The sequence below is a fragment of the Mesocricetus auratus genome, unplaced genomic scaffold, assembly GCF_017639785.1.
Source record: "Mesocricetus auratus isolate SY011 unplaced genomic scaffold, BCM_Maur_2.0 Super-Scaffold_100676, whole genome shotgun sequence".
NCBI lineage: Eukaryota > Metazoa > Chordata > Mammalia > Rodentia > Cricetidae > Mesocricetus > Mesocricetus auratus.
Window position 1 is genome coordinate 180,022,257 of NW_024429266.1, and position 27,662 is coordinate 180,049,918.

The 27,662-nt window shown below is 39.8% G+C and overlaps 1 protein-coding gene across 14 annotated transcripts in view; it reads right to left on the minus strand.

Moving 5' to 3' along the window:
• Positions 1-521: 521 nt before the first annotated feature.
• The window catches only part of Wnk1 (WNK lysine deficient protein kinase 1), a 109,230-nt gene continuing 82,089 nt past the window's right edge, over positions 522-27,662 (minus strand). For 4 of the 14 annotated variants that reach the window (XM_040737426.1, XM_040737425.1, XM_040737420.1 and 1 more), the window contains 14 exons: positions 27,498-27,620; positions 22,452-23,887; positions 19,882-19,965; positions 18,272-18,355; positions 17,379-17,442; positions 15,490-15,554; positions 14,146-14,807; positions 13,157-13,359; positions 11,056-11,253; positions 9,519-9,611; positions 6,399-6,440; positions 4,709-4,735; positions 3,645-3,832; positions 522-3,283 (listed from right to left, as the gene is read on the minus strand). In XM_040737426.1, the coding sequence (XP_040593360.1) occupies positions 2,966-3,283; positions 3,645-3,832; positions 4,709-4,735; positions 6,399-6,440; positions 9,519-9,611; positions 11,056-11,253; positions 13,157-13,359; positions 14,146-14,807; positions 15,490-15,554; positions 17,379-17,442; positions 18,272-18,355; positions 19,882-19,965; positions 22,452-23,887; positions 27,498-27,620 (3,587 nt within the window). In that variant the 3' untranslated portion in view covers positions 522-2,965. The remainder of the gene's footprint in view (positions 3,284-3,644; positions 3,833-4,708; positions 4,736-6,398; positions 6,441-9,518; positions 9,612-11,055; positions 11,254-13,156; positions 13,360-14,145; positions 14,808-15,489; positions 15,555-17,378; positions 17,443-18,271; positions 18,356-19,881; positions 19,966-22,451; positions 23,888-27,497; positions 27,621-27,662) is intronic. The other 10 variants (XM_013110353.3, XM_021224753.2, XM_013110355.3 and 7 more) reach the window with 8 other exon arrangements.

Consider the following 27,662-nt stretch of genomic DNA (forward strand, 5'->3'; position numbering starts at 1 on the left):
ACTTGGCAAAAGCAAAACTACATGGAACAGTGCATATTCTTAACTGCTGAGATCTCTCTCCAGCCCCAGGAATAGTTTTTTTAAGGAAGTAGCTATTCAACTATACCGCCTCTAGTAGTTTAGATTCTTTTCCCAATGAACAATGAATTTGATATTTTACTTAGGCTTAATTTGGGGTTTTCTTTAATTATTTATATTTATTGTGTAGGAAGGAATTGGTAATCTCTTCAGACAATGTGTGTTCCAGGGATCAAGCAGAGACTATTAGGTTTGGTGGGAAGTGTATAATATTGGACAGATAACGTCTCTGGAGACCTGAGACCTAACTCAAATACTTACAGAAATATTGACTGACAGCATACTCCAAGCTTTCACTTTCATTGTTAGCTTGATTTTAGTTTAGGATAAAAGTACTGCTAAAAGCTCTCAAGGAGCAACAAATTCAGTTATAAATTATATAAAATCAAAATAGGACCATAGAGAACAAAAGGCAATTTGGGCTAGAAATGACACCCCACAGCTCAACAAAAGCAAGTTTGGTTTATTTGAATGGTTTCATTAAATAAGTCTACAAAGGTAACAAACTGAAGCACAGAGCGCAATCTTACAAGAAGCGCAACACCCGGAGTTAGTGCAAAATGTACAGTTAACGGCTGTGGAGACACCCAAGGTTTGAATTCAGTTTTAAACAGTGTACATTGTTAAATAATGTAAGGAAAACATTTATAATTCGGAAAGTTCTCTTTAAATGTGGAAAAAGATATTCAAAGTGTATTAACACAAAAAATAATTTAAACAGTTCAGTAGCACTAGCTCGTTCCTCTAGGCTTCAGTTATTTCATCCACAGGAGGGAAAAAAAATCAACAGTAAATAAACTTGTGAATGGGGGTAAAGACCTCAAAATGACTAAAACCAAAACCAACAACACATGCTGCATCTGACACCCTCTGCCACTGGTACAAAGTATTCTCATCCATCCTCCAACCCGTTTCATTTCCGTAGCACCTTTTACCCTCTTCAAAAAGGAATAAATGAGCCAACATTTTGGTAGCAGGACCTGAAACAATGCTCTTTCCACTTCCCTCTCCTAAAACTTTCAGCTCTCACATGTATCTTTTGGCCTAGACCAACTTAAAGACAACAGACTCTTCAAAGGGTGCAGGTAGCCAGGCTCTGTTTGGTCTAGTGCATAACTCCTGGGATGTGTCATGAGGTTGGAAATGGGACAGTTCCCAACACAAGGTCAAGGAGGGAAGCACCCAAGAAATGAGGACTTCTACTTCTCTCTCTCCACTTTCTCAGATTATTCAGATTCCAAACAGCCAATTAGGTCAGTATTGACAGAAAACTGCCTGTTTTAACAACTAGGCATAGCACTAGATAATACTGGTTGGTTGCAGTTATGTGGGGATATGGGTATGAAAATGTTAAGAGTATTAGTTCTAATATAGAAGTACAGGTGGCACATAGATTCTGACTGTGCAACCATTTGGACATTGTAGAAGGGGTAGGAAAGGAAATAAGCATTTTCCTACAATGCCTAGAAAGTCAGAAGTGGGTCTGTTTTCTACAATACAGTACTTCAAGTGGAGAAATGTGTGGTACATGTACAAAATGTGGGGGCAACTAAGCAGGTTTCCGTAGAGCAACCTTTTCCATCTGTGACTTGGCACTGTCATCCTTTCCAACTTAGAATCTAGCCCACTCCCATCTCATTTTGTTGAATTTCTTTTAGGTCTTGCTTGTTCACTGGCTGGGCATCACTTCAAGCAAGCTTGTCCCCACATCTCCAGTCCTTGTCTTTCACACAGCTCACAACCCCCCCTCACTCTTTCTGAAACAGAACTTTGTTTTCAACCTCTGATGCCAACTTCTCACTGCTCATCTCACACCTGCTCTAGGCAAAACTGTTGAACGATTGAAAAAAAAAAACAGAACAAAACAAAAACAACAACAAAAAACCCACTTTCATTTTCCCTTTGGCATATCCACTGCTGGGGTTATATGGACCTATTTCTTTCCACATACCCTTTGGTGACCTGGGGTCTGGTAAGTTGATGCTAACAGCAGAAGCAATAGAAGTCCAAGGCACTAAAATATCCAGCAAGCAATACTGGGAGAACAGAAGTATTCAAGTACAGTAATTTATACAATTTTACATTCACATTTATTTATCTAATACAATGGAAATACAAAGGAAAAAGTTTAAAGTGTCTTAATAAGTAAAGGACAGAGCTAGCTTTTTTTTGTGTGTGTGAACCTTTTAAACTTTTCAAATTTTACTCTTAAAACTAATGTTGTCCAACAACATTTATATATCACAGTGTTTCCACATCAAAACTGATGGCAAAGTTACATGTCCTCAGGGAACATCATTGTTTCCCTAGTTGCTAATGCTGCAGTCAAAGCTGCTGATACCTTGCTTAAAGCATTAATGACCTATATAAGAAAGGGTTGCAACCCCAGTCCCCTGGTATTTTTCACTAGGTTGTAAAGGTTAAAAAGAAAGTGGGGGTAGGGATCAGAGTGGGAGAGAACCTTTTTATCTTAAGGTGTGCATTCTTGTGGGAGGAAGGAATTAGGGATTTGGGGCAAATGTAAAATTAAGCGCTCTATCCACTGACAGATACATAGGGGTTTAGCTTACACTGAGCTCTTGGGGAACTCTGGTAACAAGGCTCTCTTCTAGCCCTAGGCCTGACTGGTGGGTACAGAACAGGAAAGCAGTCTCGGGCAGCCCCTCTACCAGAAAACTGCTCTTTTCATCTTTTTGAACTCCTACAAATGGAGAGGGAGGGTGGTTCTCCATTCTAAGGGTTCAAAAATGGTATTAAAAACATTCCCTTCTGGCAAGAAATAACCAGTTAAATGCAGCACTAGTAGTTAGTATATAGGCTACTTCCCCAGCCCCCAGCATTCCATTTTGTGCCCCCAAATCTATTCAGTTAACATCTTCACTTCTGACTAAGTGGTCCGTAGGTTGGAACCTGGGGGATTACTGATGGACTTCTGCAAATTGCTGATGTTGAAATTCTGCAAGGAAGCAGTTCCTACAGGCTGAAACTGGCCAAGTGGCTGTGGTGCTGGGCCACCTGTTCCACTCCACTGCGTGCCAAATGGAGCAGCTGGAAAACCATACTGCTGTGGGGGACACATCGACTTGGTGAAGTGACCTAAAGAGGTAGCAGATGCTGCAGAGATGGGGGCTGAGCCACCCAGGTTTGAGGTCATGGAAATGCACAGCTGCCCAGGAGCAGAGAACTTCCTTGCCATTCCAGGGCCCTAAAAACAAGAAAGTAACAATGAGAATTTGATGTAGGTATAAAACCCACTCACAAAATGTGTGATACTGCAATACTATTCTAGAGCTGAGATGTTCTAATCTTAGCATTAGCAAAACATAACAAAGCCTCCTGCAATATTTATTGGCTCTACGCTTAACAAGGAGAAGTGAAAACTCAGTCTGAAGATGTGTGTCAGGTGTACACACATTAAAGAAAGTGATTGCTGCCTTGTTTTCCCAATGTTAGATAGAATCCACGGTCTGCTGAAGTGGTGATTGTAAGGATGGTGTGCCAGCCCTGGCAGTTCCTGACTCACCTGTGTGTTGGTAGTCTGGCAGGTTAGGAAAGTTAAGACTTACCTCGTAATTCATGTGTCCTTTGCTGCCTCTCCTGCCTGAAAGATTCATGGCGTCCCGGGCCCAGTTGTCTACCAACTTGTGCAGGTCATCTGTGAATGTGCCCTTCCTACTGGAAGTCATGGCAGGTGGCTGAGCCTGGGCAGCCTGGCTACTCACTGTTCCCCCAACGGTATTTGTGCTGCTGGTCCCTAGAATTGTAAACAACACAATTCTAGCATTAAAGGGGATGTGGGATATAACTCTGGGGAAAGGGGAAAATGTCACAGGATAATGAATGGCAAGCCACAGAATGGGGAGAATAATTGGGAAGCCATGCAGGATAGGAAGATTCCAAAGTTTTATTTATCCATTTGTTTTGGCATAACAGGTAACGAAAATGGTTTCTCTTCCATAGTTTGTAGATAAGGCTCAATAACTTAGGATGATGGCAGGCATGGGTAAGAGTTTCTTTCAAAGAAACCTGTAATAATACTGGGATTGTTTACTAGTACTCTATTCCCAGCACTATACCGAGGAGAGAGTGATATGGTCCACAAGACTGGCTGCTATGGAACTTTGTAGAAAGCAGGGCTAAAGAAGTACCATGCGCTGGGTAAGTTAAAGTAGTACAAATGCAGAGACCAGTGCTTGCTGTGGAAAGATGGGGTTCCCAGACCACGTGGATACTGTGGCATTCTTTTAACAAAAACAACGAATGCTCTGTTCAAAGCTATTTATCACCTGGAACCATAAATATAAATTTGTAAATACAAGGTGGAAGGAGTCAAGGCTTCAACTTCTCTCAGTGTCCCATGAGTAAAGAACAGAGATTCGGCAGTTGGGGAAGAGTGCCTGAATCTCTTAGGTCCAGGAAATTAGTTTTCTTGAGGACTTGGGTTTCATTGGTTCAAGGATTCTCATCCCTTCTCCCCACTCTTCCCAATGGAACAAGCATTCCTGGGTAGAAGCAACAGGAAAATGCAGCTGAGGCAGGGGTGCAGAGGGGAGAGGAGGCATGGAGGTTATGATGAAGGAATTCTATTTCTATGGTTTGATGAAAAAGAAAGGAGGAGTCTGTGTCCTGCCTGATTTCGGTTCAGCTGGAGGGCACACTGAAGGTTATTCGAAGAGGCAAGTTTTGGGGAAGAGGGAAAGAAGAGTCATGGTCTTATTTTTTTTTTTAACCCCCTCTTTATTAGCAGACTTCACATTTGCTACATAGTAAATAAAGGCTACTAAAGTAGTGAGTAGGCCCTACCATACTCAAGGAACCAGGGACTAAGTGCATGCGTTTTCCTTCTTTCAATGCCAAAGCAGCACACTAGAGCACAGCAGCACATCTGAAGCAACCCTACCTACTATTGCGCCCTTCAGTCCTGTTGGTGCCAAAGGCTATATCCATTTTACCCAAGGAGTGGCCCACCAGAGCATGTCTGTGCTAGAGGAAAGCTAACTCAGGGGAAGCTGCAGAGTGAGGATGCTCACATGCTTCTTCTGGTCACTGTGGCAAGACATGAATTACTGCAGTCACATGGTGTCTGCTAGGACTACAGGGGATCATTACTATACAAAGAATAAAAGTGGGGTAGATTCACCTCAGTACAGGAAACCAAGTGGGAGAATATAAAAGCACAGGAAACAGCCTTCCTTGAATAGCAAGTGTAGGACAAAGGTGCATGGGAAGGAAGCACAGGCCATGAGGATGGGCAGTCACAACAGTGAAGAAACCCAAAAAGCCAGCATGTAACATGCACGAGGACTAGCATCCTGCTGGATGACAGGCCAGATGATCAAAACAATAGAAACTTCCACAAGTGAGCAGAGCTGTCAATGCCAAATGAGAAGCCAAGTCAGGGTGAACACTGTTTATCCAGAGAGCTCATGCCAGAAGTCACACTTCTAGCCTGGTGCTAGTTTCTCTTGATGCTGTGAGGGCCCTTTAAAACCAAATGCCATTCACTTTAGTCTATATTCCTCAGTATTGGATTCATAAAATGAGGTTTACCCTATAAGGGAGAGTCACCCTACAGTTAATCGTTTTATTGTAGTTTCTGACTAATAGGCTTTCTGCAGAGTGTGGTAACTTTTGAGTCTCCCTGAAAGCTGAATAGAGGAGGACAGATTTTATTTCTCTAAATTCATGTTCTGAATTTCCTATCCCTACACTGCCAGGCTATAAGCCATTATGAGCCACACTCACTGGCAAAGATTGCCAAGCAGAGACTTTTCTTGTTAACTCCCTACATTCTTATAACCTGCTGGTATTAATTTCTTAGCATCTGCATTTTGTCTTAATAAGAAATGTGAAGGCTAAAAAGCCAAACTCTATAATCAAGTAGCATTCCTCTCCCCTATAGCTGAGCACCAACTTCTACTGAGATATAAAGGTTATGAGGACATGGCCCTCTGTGTACACCTAGATCACTGCTCAGTTTCCAGTATGGATGGGCAGGGGTGGGCACATGCTCACTGACTCAGAGACTCTCTTCTGTATAGAACCTAGGCTCTCTCCATCTCCCTCAGTCATATCCATGGATGCTACGGGTCCAAACAACTAACACAGTTGGACTTACATGAGAGAACTGACTATGAAGTGGTTTCTCAATCTGGAAGTAGTAGTAATTAAATATAGCAATTAAGCATAATAAAGAATATTATCACAAAAGGATGCAGGGATGGGTGAAAATTAGGAATCAGGAAGTTATGAGGCTTCATAGTTTAAAGAACTCATGGCTTTGCAGTCAGGATCAAAAGTAACAGAAAGAAGATAATTACTACAGAGCTGGTTGCAAGGACAGACTTTTTTCACCATCTTCCCTGAAGCACAAAGAGAGAGCAGTATGTTAAAGAAATATCAGTGAAATCTTTACAGACTCTCCAAACAGCACACAGAAGCCCAGCAAGAGAAAGCAGGAGGGGACAGATGAATGGGACCTGGTAGCCCTAGATGTAGAGACAAGTCTAGGGATAATTCTAACTGGCCGTGAGTGTAACACAACTGTCAGATGGACTCTGAAGCCTGGATGACAGGTGTTAAGTTTTTACAAATCATCTTTATTTCTAAAATGTAATGTGGTGTTAGGGTTCTGAAGGAGGGAGGAACAGGTCTTACTGCTTGAAATCCAAATACCCAAGCAGTACTTCCATTGACCTTGTCCCACTTCCTGTTTCTCCTGCTGGGTTGTTATAAAGCATTTAAATTAGCACCGTTGTTAGGTTTTAAGTTAATTTAAACTGCTTGTTGTATTTCCACATCCTAGACTCACTCACTCTCCCTCCCCCCCATATACCCTATTCCTTCCAAAAACAATTTTAAAAGTATGTGGAAAACAAGCAACCTTTAAATATAGAGAGCATTAAGCCAAGCCGTGCTTCCAAACTATTTTGACAAGATAGGATAATGTATCCAAAACAAATAAGGGCTCCTATCCTTCCAAGCACCTGTTTTCTTTCTATATATTTTTAAATATCTGCCTCCTAGGATTTGTCCAGCAGTTTTGTATGACATATCCTCATGCACCTTCAACACATATAGGTCTTAATTTATACTCAAAGGTAAGTGGTATGTTTTACCACGTCTAAACATTTTCAGATTAAATATTGCCTATACTTAGAGTATGCTATAAGACACAAAATTAATTCAAACGGTGCATATCTGCCTTCACAGAAAGAAGCTCTGGTTTGCCTTCTTTCTTTTCAGACATAGCAGGTTATGTATCAGAGGCCTGGGAAAACGTCATATTTTACTGCAAAATATCAACCTATGTTCTTCTAAATTTCTAGCTGGACATATAAATTAAATTCAAGTGTGCTACTAACATGCATAGTCCAAGCTAGTTTAATCAGGAAACATATTGGTAGGAGTATACCCAAATCATGCATGCTTGGAAACTACCCAGGGCAATGCCTTCCAGCCACTTTGTTTAAGAGTTCAGCCCTGGACCACTGACATGTTGTGGGAATGTGGTAAAAGAAGGCTGTAGGTAGAACCAATCCATGACTAACATGTCAGTGAGTGAAACAGCGGTTAAATCTAATACACAAAGGTATAAGAGAACAAAGCAGGGTGTAAATCTTCCCACCATGAAGAGGCCAAAGGCTCTCTGTGCCACACACTTAGAAACACTGATGGTTTTAGCACATGCATTGAAAAAGCATTTTAATAACCACACCAGAAGTTTGAGGCCGTAACTGATTGTTATCCAAACTAAAGAAGTTGAAATAGGTACTGATTTCATTCCTTAAAGGGAGAGGACAAGACAAGGTAACTTGCCCCTGGACTGTCACCTTCTTAGTTAAGATTTGTTTTTATTTCATGTGTATGGGTGTTCTGCCTGCATGTATAGCGGTGCACCACATGTGTGCAGTCTCCTGAGGCCAGAAGAGGGTGTTGGATACCCTGGAACTGGCATTACAGACAGTTGTGAGCCATCATGTAGGTGTTGGAAAGTGAATCTGCGTCCACAGAAAGAGCAGCTAGTGATCTTAACTGTTTAGCCATAGCTCCAGCCCCACATGTACCTTTTTTGGTTTGTGCTCTGATGTGTGTGGATACATGTGGACATCAGAGGACTCCCTCAGGTGTGGGTCTTTATGAGTCACGCACAGTGTTTTCTGAGAAAGGGTCTCTTATTGGTCTAGGGCTTGTTGACGTGGCTAAACTGATTTGCTCATGAGACCTGGGTTCCTTCTTTCTCCATCTTTTCTAGTACTAGGATTACAAAGACAAGACAACACGCCAGCTTTTTTTTTTTTTTTTTGGTTTTTCGAGACAGGGTTTCTATGTATTGTTTTGGAGGCTGTCCTGGAACTCACTCTGTAGACCAGGCTGGCCTTGAACTCAAGAGATCCGCCTGCCTCTGCCTCCCGAGTGCTGGGATTAAAGGCTTGTACCACCAATGCCTGGCAACATGCCAGCTTTTAATTCTAATGATGAATTCAGGCTCTAGTCTGCATGGCAAGAACTTTACTGAGGTATCTTTATGGCTTCCTGCACTTTATTTTAAAACAGAAAGTGAGGAAGTTCTATTAATAGTAAAATGACAAATTTCACTTGCAGGTATCTGGTCTGTAATAAATACACCAGGCAGTGGTGGCTTAAGTCTTTTACTCCAGCACTTGGGAGGTAGAAACAGGAGGATCTCTGTGAGTTTGAGACCAGCATGGTTTACAGAGTGAGTTCCAGGACAGTGAGGACTAGACAGAGAAATCCTGTTTTGAAAACAAACAAACAAACAAAAAAGAGAAGAAGAAATGCTTTGTAAGGTAACTACACTAATGTTCTTTGAACTACTTAATCTAATGGAGTTGGTAACAGAGGTGAAGAGATTTCTAGCATCTTTTATATTTGGGCTTAACTGAGAAGATAACCCATATTTAAAAGAATGGAAAACAGGGTGAACTTATACTTTCAGTCAGGATCACGCATCAGTGGTCAACATAATTCCTGTCATCTTTTTTTTTTTAATTTTAAGACAGGAACTTGTTACATAGTTAGTACATGCTGGCTTCAAACTTGCCATATCTTTGCTTCTCCCTCCACAGTATGGGGAATCATGGGCATGTATCACCACTCCTAATGACAGGCAGGGCAGTGAAACAGCACTGAGTATGAGTGTATTGCAGTTTTAATATAGAGTCTAATTACAGTCTTAATATATAGATCTAAAAATGGGCAATTTTACCTGGGAGTTATTTAGAAACATATAAAAACCCACTGCTGTCTCTGCGTCTTTTACTATAATTAACATGGGGACCCAAACTTCTGAGGGTAACAGTCAGCCAAGCCACCAAGTAGATGAAATATAAAAGACACAAATGAAAATGGACTGCGTGACAATCAGATCCGAAGCAGCAGAAAAACAAGGACAAGGAAGGAGTAAAGGTGTTACACACAAAGAGCCAAGCAGGGCGTACTCAGAAATCGGGTCCTCCTGCCACCAGGTTTGAATGTCACCTGCTCAGATGCACAGTTAAACTTCGCACAGCCTGTGAGAAGGGAAAAGGAAAGAACAGAGAAGAGACAACACAACTACAAGATGTTAGAGCTTGAGGCTGGAGTGGTGACACTGGATGGCATATGGAAGAGGGAGGTCTGCAGGGAAGTCCACCTGTTGTACGAGAACACACGCCAGGCCTCACATCTCATTGGCAGAAATGAAGCTTTTCTCAGTTGGAACAATGCTAACAACTTTATGTTGTTTCTTAGTAATCAAATACATTGGGGGGAAATGAATGGCTAATTGCTATATATTATGCTAGAGGCACTTAATTATCTGTAGGTCTGTTCCCTGATTCTTTTCTACCCAGCTACTCAATTCCTTTCAACTTACTTTGTTGACACTTTTTTTTTGAAACAGATTTCACTACTATAGTCCAGTTTGGCCTCAGCCTCTTGAGTATTAGAACTAAAGGCATGTGCTACAATGGCCAACTTTCCTTTCAATTCTAATTTTGTTCTTTTATTTTTAAATTTTATTTTATGTTTTGCTTGAAATTAAGTCTACACACCATGTACATGTTTGCCCTCAGAAGCCAGAAGAGAGCATCAGATCCCCTGGGATGACTGACTTCATGTGGTGCTTCAAATTGAACCTAAGTCCTCTGCAAGAGCAGCCAGTGCCTTTAATCACTGATCTCTCTAGGCCCTCCTTCCAATTCTCACTTAACTCTGAGTTTCTAAAAGCTCTCTGCAGCAGTAATGTTTTGAGCAACAAAACCAAAACTCTGTTTTTGAAAGTAGAGATGGATCAAGAATTTGATCTTAGGGTATTTCTCTCTTGTATTCCCTCCTACTTTCTGAAATTTCTTACTTTTTCTTAGTAAATACATGTTCACTATGCATTAAAAATAGATTTTAGAGCTAGTCATTTTAGTATGCTGCTATCATGCTCAGAAGTTTAAAAGCAGATTGGCTAAAAAAAAAAAAAAAAAGACATTAGTTTTTAAAAACTAGCAACTCCTTAGAATTTTGTCCACAAAATCTTGGTTTAGTATAAAAGGTTATGGTCTAAGTCCTAAATAAGTTATTCATATAGGCTGCAGGTGTAATGATTGCCCTTTGAAAAAAAGCCACTTCAGAGCTGGGTTTGATGACTTACATCTGTAATTCCAGCACTTGGGAGGCTGAAGCAAGAGGACTGCTTCAAGGTTAGCCTAAGCTCCACAGTGAGTTCCAGACCAGTCCAGTATCGACTACAAAATGAGGTGGTGTCTAAACAACAACTAACAACCCAAACAAGAAGCTATTTTACTAGATGGCTGGAAGCCAAGGAGGCCAGTGATTTCCTGCTCAGCCCAATGACTAATCACTGTTTAATAATCCAGTCTCTTTCTATTCAGCTGATTAGTTATTTGCCTTGCTTCTGTCCCAAGTTTGGCAGTATTTCTATTTTAATGTCTCTAGAAGATGGTGGTCACTTTGAATTCTTACCTTGACCTGGAGCAGAAAGGCTTGGTACTGAAATGGCACCATCACTGGTAAAGGCTGAATAGAGGTTGTCACTGGAAGGAGATGGTTTAAGAGGCTGTAACAGCTGGTTGTGCCCAGTCTCTGGGGTGTTGCCTGGGGGGTGGAGGGTCTGCTGGGGGTGTAAGACTGAAGTTCCACTCTGACCAGACAGGTTACCTGCTGAAAAATAAAGAGGCTTGAAGAAACATGGAGAAGGGGCTGATGATGTATTTCAATTCTCTTAGTATTCATGAAATACTGGATTTGATACAAGGTATGGTGGTGTATGTCTGTAATAATTCCAGCACTTGGGAAGTTAGAAAGAATGACCAGGAATTCAAGGCAATCCTTGACTAAATAGTGAGTTTGAAGTCAGTCTGGAATACCAGAGACCATATCTTCAATCAATCACTTAAACAAAAAGAATAAGAAAAAAATATAACACATATACTTTTCCTAATATATTTATTGTTTCTGATTCCTATTCATCCTGAGTGGCAAATTTAACAAAATAAAAACATATAGATTGACAGACAAAGCCTTATTAACATATGAATGTAAGTGAAAAACAATAAGGTATTTATAGACATAGGTTTATTTATATGAATTGCCCCTGAAGAATGATAGTAGAGCTCACTAGCTTGAGCAGAATGAAGTGTAAATGAGAACATGAAAAAGATATGAAGATTCCATTTCTATTTCCACAGTTACTGTTTTCTGCCAATTAGAAAGATGGTGATTAGTTGTTAGTTTCTGTTTAGATTCTCTTATAAACATGTACCACGTAAGATATATAAAAAGGGGCTAGAGAGATAGATCAGTGGCTAAAAGGACTCTTAGAACCCACATGACAGCTTACAATTGTTTGTGATTTCATTTCCAAAGGATTCAACACCCTCTTCTGACCTCCTCAGGCACTGCACACAAGTGGTATGCAGACATACATACGGGTAAAACACTCATACACATAAAGTAAAGCTTAAGAAAAAGATAAGAAAGTGTTGAATAAAGAAGACAGATAACCACAGCTAAACACTGAACGGAACTCCTGGAACCCAGTGACAGAGATGGAGGAGTGATGAGCAAAGGGGTCAAGTTCGTGCTTGTGAAACCCACAAATACAGCTGACCGTACAAGGGGGAGCTCTTGAAACCCACTTAGCGTGGAGCTTTCAGTTACATTAATTGACCATAATTTCTTGATTTCCAAGACACTAGTTAAATAGAGTATACGAAAAAATTATGTCAAAACCAGAGTCTGAGTCTGAATTAGCTAGTTTCCCATACAGACATCTCTATGAATGAGTTACCTGCACTGGTCAGTGCTCAAGAAAAGGTTCCTAAACAATCAGAGAGCTGGTAAGAAATTTGTAAATGCTTGCTTTCCATAATTCAACTAGATCTGAAGAACAAATAAAAAAAAAATCAATCTAGGTTTTAACCCTCTTTTACTTTCAAACCAATTACTTTTATGTACTACATAATTTCAACAAGGGCAAAAAATTTCAATCCTGTTAAAATTTGAGAAGTTATTACTATCTTTGATCAATTTTTTTTCTTTTTGGTTTTTTGAGACAGGGTTTCTCTGTGTAGCTTTGTAGACCAGGCTGGCCTTGAACTCACAGAGATCTGCCTGCCTCTGCCTCCCGAGTGCTGGGATTAAAGGCGTGCGCTACCACCGCCTGGCAAGAATTATCAATTTTTTTTAATCCTAAAATGCAAAGCTTCATTTCATTAGGGTTACATTAAGTTTAGCTGCAATTATGGTTAATTCAGTCACTTAAAGAAAGACTCTGAAGCTTCCTAAGCAGAGAATAATCTTTGTCTTCTAAATGCCCAAGAGTCTGATCAAATGTTGAGTCATTAATAGACAGACCTAAATGTGCGTCCCAAAGAATAACCATAACTGAAGTTACCAGTAGATAGACAGTAACACTGACTACATTAAAAAGAAAGCCTACTTCTATAGAGTCAAAAGAGGTTCAAAGAAGAGCCAAAGAAGCAGGAATATTGGAAAGCCAAACGCCTTTGGTAGGAGACAGAAACACAAGATGGAAGACTTGACTTGGCCTAGGGCTTTTTACCTGAAAGCTGTGGGCTTTTATTTCCCAATGAGCTGCTTCGACTAGATTTACTGCCTTTGCTTTTAGTAGGTCTCCGCCTTCTCCCTGACAAAGGAGCAGCTGGGGGAATAATGACAGCAGGGGGAACCTTGCCCAGTTTGGTATACAAAGATTCAATTTCATGTTTCTGGCGACTCTGCAGGTCCTGAATCTCTTTAAGATGTCTATAAAAGAACCAAATATAGATAAAAATATAACCACTGTTGTTCAAGTAAGAGTTAAAGCGTATTCCTAAATCTGCATTCAAGCATTTATGTAGCTATGAACCCCTTTCCTGAATGTGATATGAGATCCTGTTTTGACAATTTTGCTGTTCTCTAGACACAAGACACATTCCTGTAAGCTCCTAGCCTAGATAACAGCATGTGAAGAGGAAAAAAAGATCTGAGGCCATACACAGGGTACAAAAACTTGCTACTGTAATCAGGGTGATAATTAACCAAACTATAAACATAATTATACATTGTAGGGCTATTATTAGATACATACTATAGACTTACAAACAACCAAGAGTGCTTAGTTATTAACAAAGCTGAAGAGATGATTTAGCCCTTAAGAGGACTTTCTCCTCTTGTAGAAAACCACAATTCAGTTGCCAGCACCCACATCACAGCTAGCAACCATCTGTATATAACTCCAGTTTCAGAGAATGATACTGTTTTCTGCTTTCCAGGAATACACATGGTGCACATACATACATGCAGGCAAAACACTCATACACATAAACAAACATCTTTTTAAAGGTGCCATTAACAAAAATAATGTAATAAAAGTGCTGAGGAAACCCCAAAACTACACATGCCATTGGTGCTGATGAGTACAGGACAACCCAATGAATGATGAATCAGATAATTTTAGCTTTTATGTACCACTTTGTTTAAAAGGAATGTGAGATCACCAGTCTTAAGATACAGTATCTGCCACTACTTTACAGGAAAAAAATTACTTACTTTTCTCTTAGTCGTCGAAGTTCTAACCTTAAGTCTTCATCTTCAATGTCTGACTCATTGTCACTACTCATGTAAGAGGAGTTGAATGAATTACTAAGGCTCTGACTTAGATTCTGGATGGGAAGGCTCTTTGAACACAAGTGAGGGGGAGAGTGCGGACTACCTGAGCCATCCTCTGCACCCCTACTGAGAAAGGCAGCCTCCAGGTCAGAAGAGGGCCCATTCAGATGGGAAGGCTCTGTCAGCTCAGGCTTCTCCTTCTTTGGTATCACAGCAGGACTAACAGTTTGTTCTGAATCTCTGAGAGGAGGAGAGGTCACTGGTCCCTCTTTTTTGAGCTCTGTGACCTTGTCCTCAGTTCTTGAAACAGAGAAACGACCCACTTTGTTTGCGGTAGTTGTCACCTGAAAACGTCCAACCTTGGTAGGCTGGCCAGTTTCTGACTTTGCTTCTGGGGTAGATGTTTTGTGGCTGCTGTCTGGCACATCTAAGGAGATGTCAGGGGTAGTTATTCCATTAGGCTCTGGCTTTACCAGGGTACTCTCTGGACTACTACTTGAAAGAACTGATGACTCTGATGTGCTAGATTCAAAATGAACCGACTTTGTATCTTCTGACCTATTTTTACGCTCTTTCTGAGCATCATCCATTGTAACTGAAACCTGATGGAAAAAAGAGAATGAAGTACAATTAAAAATGATGTCCTTTGCAGGGGTAGTGGAAAACAACTTTAATCCTGGCACTGCAGAGGTAGAGGCAGACAGATCTCAGTAAGTTCGAGGCCAGTGTGGTCTATATAGCAGGTTCCAAGCCAGCCAAGGCTATATAATAGAGAGGGGAGACAGGAGAAAGGGGAGCTTTCAGAATGTAGAGATAAGCCACTAAGTTACACACACACACACCTCTTAGCCATGGAGCTCTGTGAGTTCATGGCCACCCTGGGCTATATGAGAGTGAAATAAGTATAAAAGAGAATCAGAGTTCATGCTTTTAATCCCAGCACTAAGAAAATATAAGGCAGAATCTCAGTGCAGTCTCAGAGAGCAGTCTGAGGTGTTTTAGTGGAGAGCATTACAGTCTGCAGTCACTCTGAGGGCAGGATCAACCCCCTCTGGTCTTATCCACGATAGTGGTAAGAACTCCCTAGACTGGCTGTTTTGCTTTTCTGATCTTCAGCTTTAACACCAATATCTGCCTCTGGGTTTTTATTATTTGTGCTATATGCCTCAAGTTCCTAAATGAGTACCTGGGAACACAGCCCATGCCACCAGGTTTAGCTAATAATTTTATTATATAACCTGCCCACAAAAGAGGGAATCAAAGCAAAGAAAATGATCATCTTACCTGAAATCGCCCCATCTTAACAACACCAGCTCCTGAACTAGTTGCTAGGACATGGCCTTCAGTGCCTTGAGAAAAAGAAACAAGTAGCAGGAAGACAGAAGCAAATTAATATCTCTTTTCAGTTTCTTTACAATTTCACCAGAATTATGATGTCAAAGATTCCTTCCCCGCCATAAACTTGATCTTTTTTGGGTCAAGTCTCCCAAGTGTTGGAATTACAGGTTGCAAAACAGCACTTTTATCCATTGAGTCACCTCACCAGGCAAGATCAGTTTTTAATCTTAAAAAACAAAACAAAATCTCTCTCTCTCACACACTTACTTATTTTGTGTGTGTATATGTGTGCACACCTGTGTGCCATGGAATGTTTGTGGGGTCAGGATGTCAATTTGTGGCAACTGGTTCTTTCTTCTCACCTGGTGAGTCTTGAAGCTCAAACTCAAGTTGACAGGCTTGGCAGCATGAGTTACTACCTGCCAAACCACCACACTGGCCTTTCTTCATATTTTCAAAGTTGCCTAAGAAATAGTCTCTTATAGATCTGTGGACTACAACTTTGACAGATATTACTAAACTGACTGCCAGAGGCTTTTTCCAAGGAGGCTGAGAAATGCTATTGCTTATAGTTTTGTTTTTAAATATTTCATATTGCATGCCTTTAATCCCAGCATTCATGAGGTAGAGGCAGCATGTGGATCTCTGTGAGTTTGAGGCCAGCGTGGTCTACAAAGTGAATTCCAGGACAGCCAGAGCTACACAGAGACAAACAAACAAAAATACATTTTCTTACTGGGTTAAAAAGATTTTACATGCCTCTGAGTTTCTCTGAGACAAGGTCTGACACTGTAGCCCATACTGGCTTGCAATTCATGGCAATTCTCCTGCCTTAGTTTTCTGAGTTCTGGGATTACACCTAACTCCTGCATTCCTTTTAATTTGGTGCTCTCTCTGACATCCCCAAGTGATGTAGATTGAACCTAGCGATTTGTGCCTGTAAGGTTTCATTCCCAGCCCAGGGGTAAACATCAATTTTTACTGTATATATTCAAGGTATCTAATATATATTGGAAATCTACTTTACTCTGTTCATTTCTAGACTTTCTAATCTGTTTTAGATTTCTACTGTTTTTAATGAGCCAATTCAGAATGTGATGCCTAGAAAATAAAAATAAAAATGTCCAAACTGATACATTAGTATTTACTTAATTAAAACATTTTTTGCATGTGTTTTGAGACAGGGTTTCTGTCTTTACCTCCTGAGTGCTGGTATTAAAGGTTTGTGCCACCACCACCTATTAGTATCTTACATTTTTAATCTATGAATAAATGTATGTTTGGGCTTTACCAGCTAAACTATATTTCTTCTACACAGTGTTACAAATGTTGATAAGTTACCTGTAAATTGACTACCCTTCCTTCTATTTTTCCCTTTTGAGACAGTCTAGCTTTATAGCCAGGCTTACTTTAACTATGTTGCTCAGTTTGGCCTCCCACTCAAAAATTATCCTGCTCCTGCATACTGAGTGCTGGGGGTACAGAGGTACACCTGGGTTTGAAAATCACTTCTTATATTATACTTTCATTTTAAAATTAATCTCTTATAGCAAGGTTCTTGCCTAGCTAATAACATGATTTTATGCTATAAAAACACACAATACTTATTATAATTACCTCTTTATCTTAATAATCATTTAAGACCCATTAATCAACTAGTATTTCCTGCTTTAGATATTAGATAACTATTTCCTCCTCAGTCATGAAACCACACAAATATTATATATAACAATCTAAAGTGTACAACATTCTTGAAAATGTATCGTTTAAATAGTAAACTATATTATCAAGTACAGGTAGAACTAGGCTTAATAAAACAAAAGGAGGAGTCTCACCATCTTTTTGAAGCTGTGATCTTGCTGCTTCTGTAACTGCTGTTGAAGCCATCATGGACACAGGCTGCAAAACACATACAGATACCACAGAATCAACTTTTGCCTTGTAATTTTTTTTTTTCTGGTCTATGTAAAATGGCAGAAAGATAGTATATATGAAGAGATACTTGTATATATGAAGAGATACTTTTGTTTAATGTAGTATTTTTTTGTTTTGTTTTTCTTTTACAACACAAAGGTCTGATATAGAGAGGCAGCTTTTAGGAAGAAACATTGAATCTTAACTCTTATTGCTTTCTTATGTTTATACACAGGATTCAAAAAAGGTCAGCAGAAGCCAGAAAAGGGCACTGGGTTCCCTGAAGGTTGAGTTACATGCCATTGTGAGGGGCTAGGAACTGAACTCTGGTCTTCTCCAAGAGCAGCAAGTGTATTCAACTGCTGAGCCATCTCTTCAGTCCCTCTAACAAGACAGTTAAATAGTATAGTTTACACATTTACTGGAATATGTGTAGGTTTCTTGAAACAGTTTCAAATTCCTGGAATTTGCTTTGTTCATCAGGCTAGCCTCGAACTCAGGGATCCCCTGTCTCTCCTCCAAAGGGCTCAGATTAAAGCCTGCACTACCATCACCTGGCTAGAAGTAGTTTTAGTCAAAATATTATTCCAGGGGTTTAACCACTTCTAAAGCACAAAATACAAAATTCATAAGATTGATCTGCAATATAATCTACCTAGAGGTTAGATTAAGGGGTCAGAGTTAATCTTTCATTAATCTGTGCCATTTCTGTTGACAATGACTGAATAGGAATTAAGGTATTAATCATCTAGATTATAATTTGTGCTCTAAAAAACACTTTGAAGAGATTTTAATCAAGGCTTTAAAAACTTACACCAACTGTAGATGTCACTGTAATAGTTTCTGGACTAAGTGTTCTTCTCAATTGAGCATCAAGATCTTCTAGGGGTTGCTGGGACTAAACAAAAACAGTTACAGAATTTTAAGTTGTTTGGCAGCTTCAGTCACTATATATAGCTAATTTATATAGAATATATTATTTTATGCTTTAGATCACAACACAGTATTTGTAGTAATGCTACATATGATGATCAGGTTGTCAGTCTATCGGTCCTTAGGGATTTATGCTTTTGTAGATAGCTTCAAATATCATCTTTCTCATCTTCTATGTTTAATGTTAGACAGTTTGCTGTCTTCTATTTAAGAAAGGTGCTTCAGAATCTATTGTTTGGATTATTTCCCACACTCATTTTCTTTCTTTTTTTAAAAACATGTCTTTTGCTGGGTAGTTACAGTAATCAACTCTGGCTTAGTTTCTGGAGTACTTTTACTGCCACGTCTGGCTCTTTCTCAGTTTTATACATCTTTCTGGGAACTGCTCTTTGAATAAGAGCATTAACACATCCAGTCATTATCAAGGGATATTCTATTCTTCGGATTTTAAGATATGTACTTGCTTTTTTCATTAATGGAAGTAAGGAGGTACTATGCTTCCCTAGTGTACAACTCAAGTATCTTCTATCTTTGACATAGGCTATATGAAGGCTCTTATCCACTTTACATATTTCTCATTCCACTTTATCTTCCCTTAGGAATTTGGATGCTGAGTTATATGTCTTGCTATGTGTTTTCTAAGTTGGTCTCAAATTCTTGGGTTCAAGTGATGGTGCCAGGCTTCTGAATACATGTTTCAAATGAGAAACAGGCTAAAAAACACATTCCCAGTTTATAGGCTTTTGCATTATACATCCTTTCCTCTTGAAATTTTATGTCTGGGTTGGAGTTAATATTTTTTGGAAAGTTCCTTACCCTATCATGTTCTATTGAAAATAAGGAACAAAGAAGTAGGTATAAATTCATACTGGGCTTCTAATATAAACAATGTCATACTTTTCTGATAAAATAAATAAATATTTCAAATTTACTTGCTGTCTCTTATCAGAAGCTTTTTCATTTTTACAATGGATTCAGAACTAGTGCTTTCTTGATGAGAATGCAATTAAGAGTATTGTTAACAGAGCAGTGGGGAAAGTAACTGAAATATCATGGGTAAGTATGACTATACTGCTTATCCATTACTTCATTATTCTACCAAACCCGGCTCATGATTCCTTTCTATAAACAGAGTGAACACAGAATTCTAAGGAAAAGTGAAGAAAACTCTCAGGGTGGGGTGGAGGGGTTTCAGAGATTTAAAGAATGCTCATTTATGGATTTCTTCTAATTCAGAACTCCCAGATAAATTTTGACTACATACAGCTTAGAAGCTTTACCTTACTTCTCCCCCTTCCAAATTGTCATTTATTTGTGTGTGTGTGTGGGGGGGGGGGGAGCTTATACACACGTTCGTATAAAAGCTTGAGGCTGACATCAAGTGTCTTCTTTGACTGCTTTCTACCTGACATATTGAGGCAGTGGAGAATTTATACAAATTCTGTGAAGGAAAGCAGGGGCACAGAAAATTATCTGTCAAGTTAGGCGCACCTGAGTTAGAGAAGGTCCAGGAAAAAGTGTCAGCTGCTCACAGGGTAGAGTACCAGATGGAAGTTCAGTACCCACTGGAGGCATCTACAATAAAGAAGGAAAATTCAAATCCATGAGACACCATGGTAAAGTTACGTACTAAAAATGAAAATCACTAATTTGAATGCAGAAGAATGAAACTAAAATGTGTCTAGTTATGATATACTTCTATCATTTAAGTTATATTCTGCAGTCTATCTTAAAGGATATCATAAAGATACTATAATGAGAGTTACGACAAAATAGCTGAAAAATAAATTGTAAAACACAATAAAAAGGAAAAAGAACAAATTCTTTATGTTGATAATAGGTTAAGTCAGGGGCTGGATAGATGGCTCAGCAGTTAAGAGCACTGGGTGATCTTGTAGAGGCCCTAAGCTTGGTTCCCCACATCCACATGGTGACTCACAACTCCAGTTCTAGGGAATCTGATGCCCTCATCTGACCTTGGTGGGCACCAGACACCAAGTGCCACACAGAGACACACAAAGGCAAAACATTTATATACATTAAAATAAACCTTAAAAAGAAAAAGGAGGCACATCAAATTTGTAAAGCCACCATTTAAGAAAAGCAAGACTTTTCAAAGAAAACAAGCAGGCTTAGAAATAAGCTAGGGTTAAGACTGGCAATAAAAGGCATAAAAATGTATTACTGTCACATAATGCTTTGTCAATATAAAAATTACACAGATGCTCCCTGACTTAAAATGGCAAGATCAAGACTTTTCAATTACAATAGTGTAAAGTCAATATATATTCAGTAAAAACTGTACATTGAATTTTTTGGTTTTGAGACAAGATCTTGTGATGTATGTCATAGAGGCTTGGGTGATCCTATTGCCTCAGTTTCCACAGTGTTAGGATTATAGGCATGTACCAATATATCCAGTCAACTTGTGGAAGGATTGCTGGTATACCACCACATTTAGTCAATTTTTGGAAGGTTAGGGTCCTGCTATATTGAGCAGGTTAGTCTCAAGTGATTTTCCCACTTCAAACTCTTGAGTAAAAGAGACTACATACCACCAGGTAAATTTCTAATTCTGATCTATTTCCAAGATAGCAAAATATGGTATTATATTCCCTTACAATGCTAGACAGCAGCAATGAGCTATAGCTGTCAGCCATCCAAGTTATTACAAGAGTTAAGAAGTGAATTTCTACTGTTTTGTATTTCTTGCTAAGCTACAACATTAGGATAGGGGTAAAATATTTTCCATTTAGAATTTATAGGGATATATCTGCATTACTCTACTGTAAAAAGAATTCTACCATCAGTAAGCAATGCAGAAAGAATACAGAAATATAATACAAAAGCAATCATTCAGTCTTGTGACTTTTGGAGCAGAAAGAAAGAGGCTGAAGATAGTAGAATGAGAGGAAATCTACAACAGCAGAACTAAATACATTCTTGTTCCCTTTTAGGATACTGAATTCTTTAACATATATCAAGTCAGTAAAAATATTTTTGTTAAAGAATTATATTTTTTTAAACGATTTATTTATTTATCACATATACAGTGTTCTGCCTACAGGCCAGAAGGCACCAGATTTAATTGTACATGGTTGTGAGCCACCATGTGGTTGCTTGGAATTGAACTCAGGACCCCTGGAAGAGCATTCAGTGCTCTTAACCTCTGAGCCATCTCTCCAGCCTGAATTATTATATTGTTAAACTATGCATATATGTGTATGTCCATGTGGAGGTATATGAGTACTCTGAATGAAGGTGCCTGCAGAGGTCAGAATAGATCCCCTGGTGCTGGAATTCTAGGTGGTTGTTAGCCACCTACACCAGGGTTCACTGGTCCTCTGAAAGAGCAATGTGTGCTCTTAAATGCTGAACCATCTTTCCAGCCCCACTTTTTTTTTTTTTTTTTGGACAAAGTCTCACTCTATAGTCAAGTTTGGCTTGGAACTCATTATAGCATCCAGGCTCTCCTGAAACTTGTGGTAATTCTTCTACCACTGTCTTCAAGTGCTGGGGTAACAGACACAAGGCATTAAGATCCAGCAGAAATACTTGTATTTTACCTGATGATTATACATTCTAAGAAAATTGTTCAATATAACCTAAAAATCCAGCCACATTTCAAACAAAGAGAAAATTCTTGTGTTTACTTTTATCCTAAAACTGCTATCACTTTAAGACTGAGTGACCAGTTTATATACCAGGCACCTTTATGACTATACTTTTTTTAAAAAAAAGATTTTTATTTATTATGTATACAGTGTTCTGCCTGCAGCATATATTCCTACAGGTCAGAAGAGGGAACTAGATCTCATTACAGATGGTTGTGAGCCACCATGTGGTCACTGGTAATTGAACTCAGGATCCCTGGAAGAGCAGCAAGTGCTCTTAACCTCAGAGCCATCTCTCCAGCCCTATGACTACATTTTAACTCATAAACGACTACATCTTTACTCAGCTGAAAACGTGTAATTACTGAGGGAGGGAGGAAGGAAGAGAGGGAGGGGAAGGAGGAGGAGGAATAATCACATTTATTGTCATCTTATAATTAATCTTACCACAGTCTTAGCTAAAGATGGCTTTGGGGGAGTTGTTCCGGATTTTGCTCCTGTTGCAGTGCTGAGTGTTGGGGCTGAAGCATGTGTGCCTGGAGTAGAAACTTGCCCAGGTGTTCCCACTGGCATAACTGGCAAGCCAGTTGCTCCTATTGGTAAATTGGTTGGTGGCAAGCAAGTACTTGTAGTGGAAGTCATGAGTTTGCTTGGTGCTATAGCAGTGGTGGGAATGCCTGGTGTGACAGTGGTCTCTACTACTAGAGGTGTCTCTAGTGAGACAGAAGTATGCTGAGCTCCAGATGAGCTGTGTTCACTAAAGAGAGACCTCAGTTTTTCCTCCAGAGTTTTTATGTCATCGATCCCAGGAGCTTTGGATTGGGTATCAGCATCCATTTCTAGACAGTGAGTGTGAGGCTGGTTGGGAAGCAAAGCTGGTTGAGGCTGACTATGAATGAGTGTTTGCTGTACAGCAGGCACATTAGCAACAGGTTGTACCAAGGGTGGCATACTAGGTACTTGGGGTAATAAAGGTGTAGAAGTGAGTCCAGCTGGCTGGGGAAGGACAGGTGTAGAGGCTACAGCAGATGAGATGAGCAAAGGATGCACTATACCAGGCTGAGAAACAGAACTAGACACTGCTGTTCCAGAGGAAGAAGAGGAGGATGGTGCACAAAAGGATACAGCTAATCCTGTTGTACTACTGTGAGATGTCTTGTCTAGTGAGTGTGCACTGACCACCACTGTTTCAGCTAAAGTGGGAGCAGAGGTGCTGCTACTAAGAGGAAGGGATGGTTGTGAGGCTGTGTCTAGGAATGGAGTGCTGGTAGAGACTGATGTCACTATGGCTACCCCAGCAGTACTGCCTGCTATCTGTTGCAACAACACAGCTGGAGGCTTAGCATTTGGGGCAGCCACACTACCCACTGTAGTAGCTGAAGTTGTGGAAAATGTTCCAGAAGGAAAACTGCCTGTACTAGAAACAATGCTCCCAGACGTGGGAGCCTGACCTGGCTGGGATGTTGTAGACACTGCGACAATTGCAGGTATTGTCGAACTAGAAATCACACTGGCAAGTGTTGGTGATTCAGACACAGATAATGTGGTAAGACCACTTGAAGTTATCACACCTGTGCTGGTGGTAACTCCAGCAATGCCTTTTTCAGTGGGCAATGTAGCCTCAGACTGCATTACTGATGTGGAAATGTCATTAAGAGGACTGCTTGTTATAGGGACTGATACTGATGGTGAAGATGCTGCTATAGTTGGACCAGCCAAGAAAGGAGAAAATGTTGGTCCTGTGTGATTGAAATTTGGAGGTGCTGTATTGGGTCCTTCAGTCATCTGGACATGTTTGAGTTGAGAAAAAGCCTGCTGGAGACTAAGGGATGAAGCAGAGTGAGATAAGTTCATTCCAGGACCCTGAGATGTCGAGGCAGCAACTAGAAAGGAAAACAAAAATTAAAGAAATCAATACATTTTAAAAGCAAGGATTCAGAGAGTCTTTGAGGAACCATTATTAGATTATCAACAATGCTACACATCAGTAAGACTTATAATATCTCCCAAGGAAATGACATGCTCTAAGTAAAGTTAAGTAGTAGTTTGTCCAAGGCAGCTTATGAAGACATAGTCCTTGAAAATAAAATTCATCACCAAATACAGAAATGAATATACCACTGTGTATGTTCTACTTAGCATACCTGTCTTTTATCTACTATTTATTTGGTTTTTCATAACAGCTCAGCCTTTATTGGAACTTGTTCTGCAAACCAGGCTGGCCCTGAATCCAACTGATATGCCTGCCTCTGCCTCCGTAGTGCTGCGATTAAATGAATGTGCCACCATGTCTAGCAGGCTCTTTTTTTTTTGGAGACAGGGTCTCACATAACCACTCAGGCTGACCTCAAACTCCTGATCATCTTTTCTATCTCCTGAACAATGTGATCATATGTTGGGGGAAGTCCTGTGTATATGTCAATAAAGTACTGTTGAGCCTATAGAAAACCTAGATAGGAGGGACTAGGAGTCCAGGAGGATTCTGGGAAGGAGACACACAAGAGAGTTCGAGATGTAGCCGCATGGGGTAGGAAGCCAGGAACTATTCTCCGGTAAGAATCATACTTAGATTAACAATTATAGGGTAATTACTTAATGCAGAGCTAGCCAGTAAGGGACAAACAAGGCCAACAGCTTCATAATGAATATAGCCTCCTGTGTGTTTATTTGGGACTGATGCGGTTCTAGAACCAGGCTGGCGCGGCAGAGCCCAGGCGACTGGCGGGGGGGATAAACCAAAGCGGCTAGCAAAGAAAAAGCTTCTCGTAACAGAATGGTGATCAGGAGTGGGATTGAATTTCCACGCAGAATGACAAAAGCTTTAAAGGAATTTTAGAAACAGAAGAACGGAGAGAAGCACAGATTTTTGGTAGCAGCATTTTTCTCAGGTGTGCTCTGTTTTGCTAGCGACAAGCCGAGATTCACGTGGCTCCCTTACTGGAGTCTTCCTGACTCGGCATAAAAAGAAAAAAAAAAAAACCAACAAGTTTGTTTTAAGAGATTCTGCTAACGATTGAAAGGTGCGTACATACAGCTGGAAGTGGCAGCTTTTGCTGGATGTCAGCATGGACTGAGGCGGTAAGCTGAAATCACGCTTACGCCCGCCATCTTGAAACGGCAGTTTAAAACAGCCGCGGTTTTAACAGATAAGACACGTGGCCAGAAAAACATAAAGATTTACAGTAAAGTCAGACTTGGATGAAGAAAACCTCTAAAGGTTTACAGTGTGTTTAAAAATATACGTGAGATTGAGAGAGAAAATGAAACGGCAAAGTGGTAAATAAATACAAAAGCCGGCGTTGTGGTGGCGCACGCTGGTAGGATTTACTCCAGAGGCAGAGGCAGAGGCAGGCAGATTTCCAAAGAGAAATCCTGTCTCAAAGAAAAATAAATAAAAGTGAAATAAATAAAGTAATGATAAATAAATAAATAAGCCATGTAAAGATGGAAAATACACAGAGAGTCTGGATACTGTATGCTATTATGTTTTTCAGTTTTTTGATTGCTAAGGAAGGAACAGCTGCTAAAGTACACTTGATTATAAATGCTGCTGAATTAATCCAACTTCTATCTTTTGAAAATGCCTTGACTTCAAAATTTAAGTATAAGGATATGTTACTTGGAAAAGGAGTTTTCATTTATGTTTCTACAGAAAATGAAAAGCTGAGAATTCCTTCCAGGCTTCTGTGGTTTGACCAACCAAGACCCCCGGAAGCAGTGGACCAGGGGTTCCAACAATTGAGCCAGCTAAGATGATGGAGCTTTACAGACCCCGAAAATACGGACTTATACAGGTTTCTGAGTTTTGTCATGATCCCCATGGATAAACAGCGCCCCCTTCCAGCAGGAAGCAGTTTGGAATGAACGACGTCCCAATTCCCATCTTGTTTATAAATCTTTTTTAAATGGGATTGTTTATAATTGGCTAAGGATCACAGCCAATCTTTTTAATGGTAAAAAGGGGAATTATGGTATGGGTATTTTTCATTTATTAAGACAAAATCAAGGTCAATTTTGTGATGCTTATATTTCTCCTCTTGATTAAGTATTGTGCTTATACTGATCTTTTAAAACGTAATGCATAATTGAATACAGGCTATAGATAGTTACTTATAAGGTCAGATCTTATTGTTAGGAAAGTTAGGTTTTCTAGATATATAGAGATGTATTTGAGATAGATATACAGTCTTCAAATCTTTCAAAGACCTTCAGAAAATGGCATTTTAAATGGTTTAGGGTTTTTCTTGACAATGAGAAATGTCTGCTCCTGGCAGCACCAATTATGTCTGAGAGGAAGATGGGCATCGAAGAAACTCGTTATGGAGTTTGCTTTCAACGTGGCAAGATTAGCCATTTGGGCAAGAAACTCCTCTTGCCTAGACTGTTTGACTGCTGTTATATAATCTGGACATGCAGGACCCACAGGAAAGTGACTACTGAACTCAGTCTTACAGGGTTCCTGCTTGATGAAGAGTCTACGAGACTTTCTGCAGGACAAAGAAAAATGACTGACAGACTGCCAACGCAGATGGACAGCGTGAAATTTCCTGCTTTGCTGAGAAGTTTTCCAGACACATTGTGGCCTATGGGCTGAAGATGGATGCCCCAATGTTACAGAGGAACTTCGGGTGACTGTCCAGGCAGTAAGATATCTCTGTCAATCCTAGTGTTTATATATTATCCTTCTGTGGTCTTTGATGGAGTTGAAGACAGATAGTTATAGTTATAGTTTTCCTTAGTTATGATAAAAGATAAGCTACATATAGGACTTTGGACTCACAAGGATGGGATGGATGATATTTTCTTTAGATCTTGCTAAATGTTGATAGACAAAATATTACAACTGTATTCTTACTTGATAACTGTTCTGTTATATATGATTTGACTATGTCAAAGTTAAGACCTTTCTTTTTGTTTAAACAGAAAAGAGGAGATGTTGGGGGAAGTCCTGTGTATATGTCAATAAAGTACTGTTGAGCCTATAGAAAACCTAGATAGGAGGGACTAGGAGTCCAGGAGGATTCTGGGAAGGAGACACACAAGAGAGTTCGAGATGTAGCCGCATGGGGTAGGAAGCCAGGAACTATTCTCCGGTAAGAATCATACTTAGATTAACAATTATAGGGTAATTACTTAATGCAGAGCTAGCCAGTAAGGGACAAACAAGGCCAACAGCTTCATAATGAATATAGCCTCCTGTGTGTTTATTTGGGACTGATGCGGTTCTAGAACCAGGCTGGCGCGGCAGAGCCCAGGCGACTGGCGGGGGGATAAACCAAAGCGGCTAGCAAAGAAAAAGCTTCTCGTAACAATCATATGCATGTGCCCCAGCCAACTACATTATTTTATTTCAATGCTCTCTATTTTAATCTATTTCCTATTTCCATGTTACTTTATTATTAAATTTTCTACTTTTCATTTTATTATAAACTACTGCTTGATCAAATTCCACCATGTCAGAGATGTTGTAAGATTTACTTAATCAATCCTTACCTGTATCTGATGTTTCACTGGTGAAAACTTGTGATTCTCGTAACCTACTTTCTGGCACAGGACTCACTATAAACCGTCTTCCAGCAGAATGAACAACTTGTGTTAAAGAACTGGTAGGAACACCTGAATAAAACAAATCACTGAAGTTCATGTATATTGTTAACC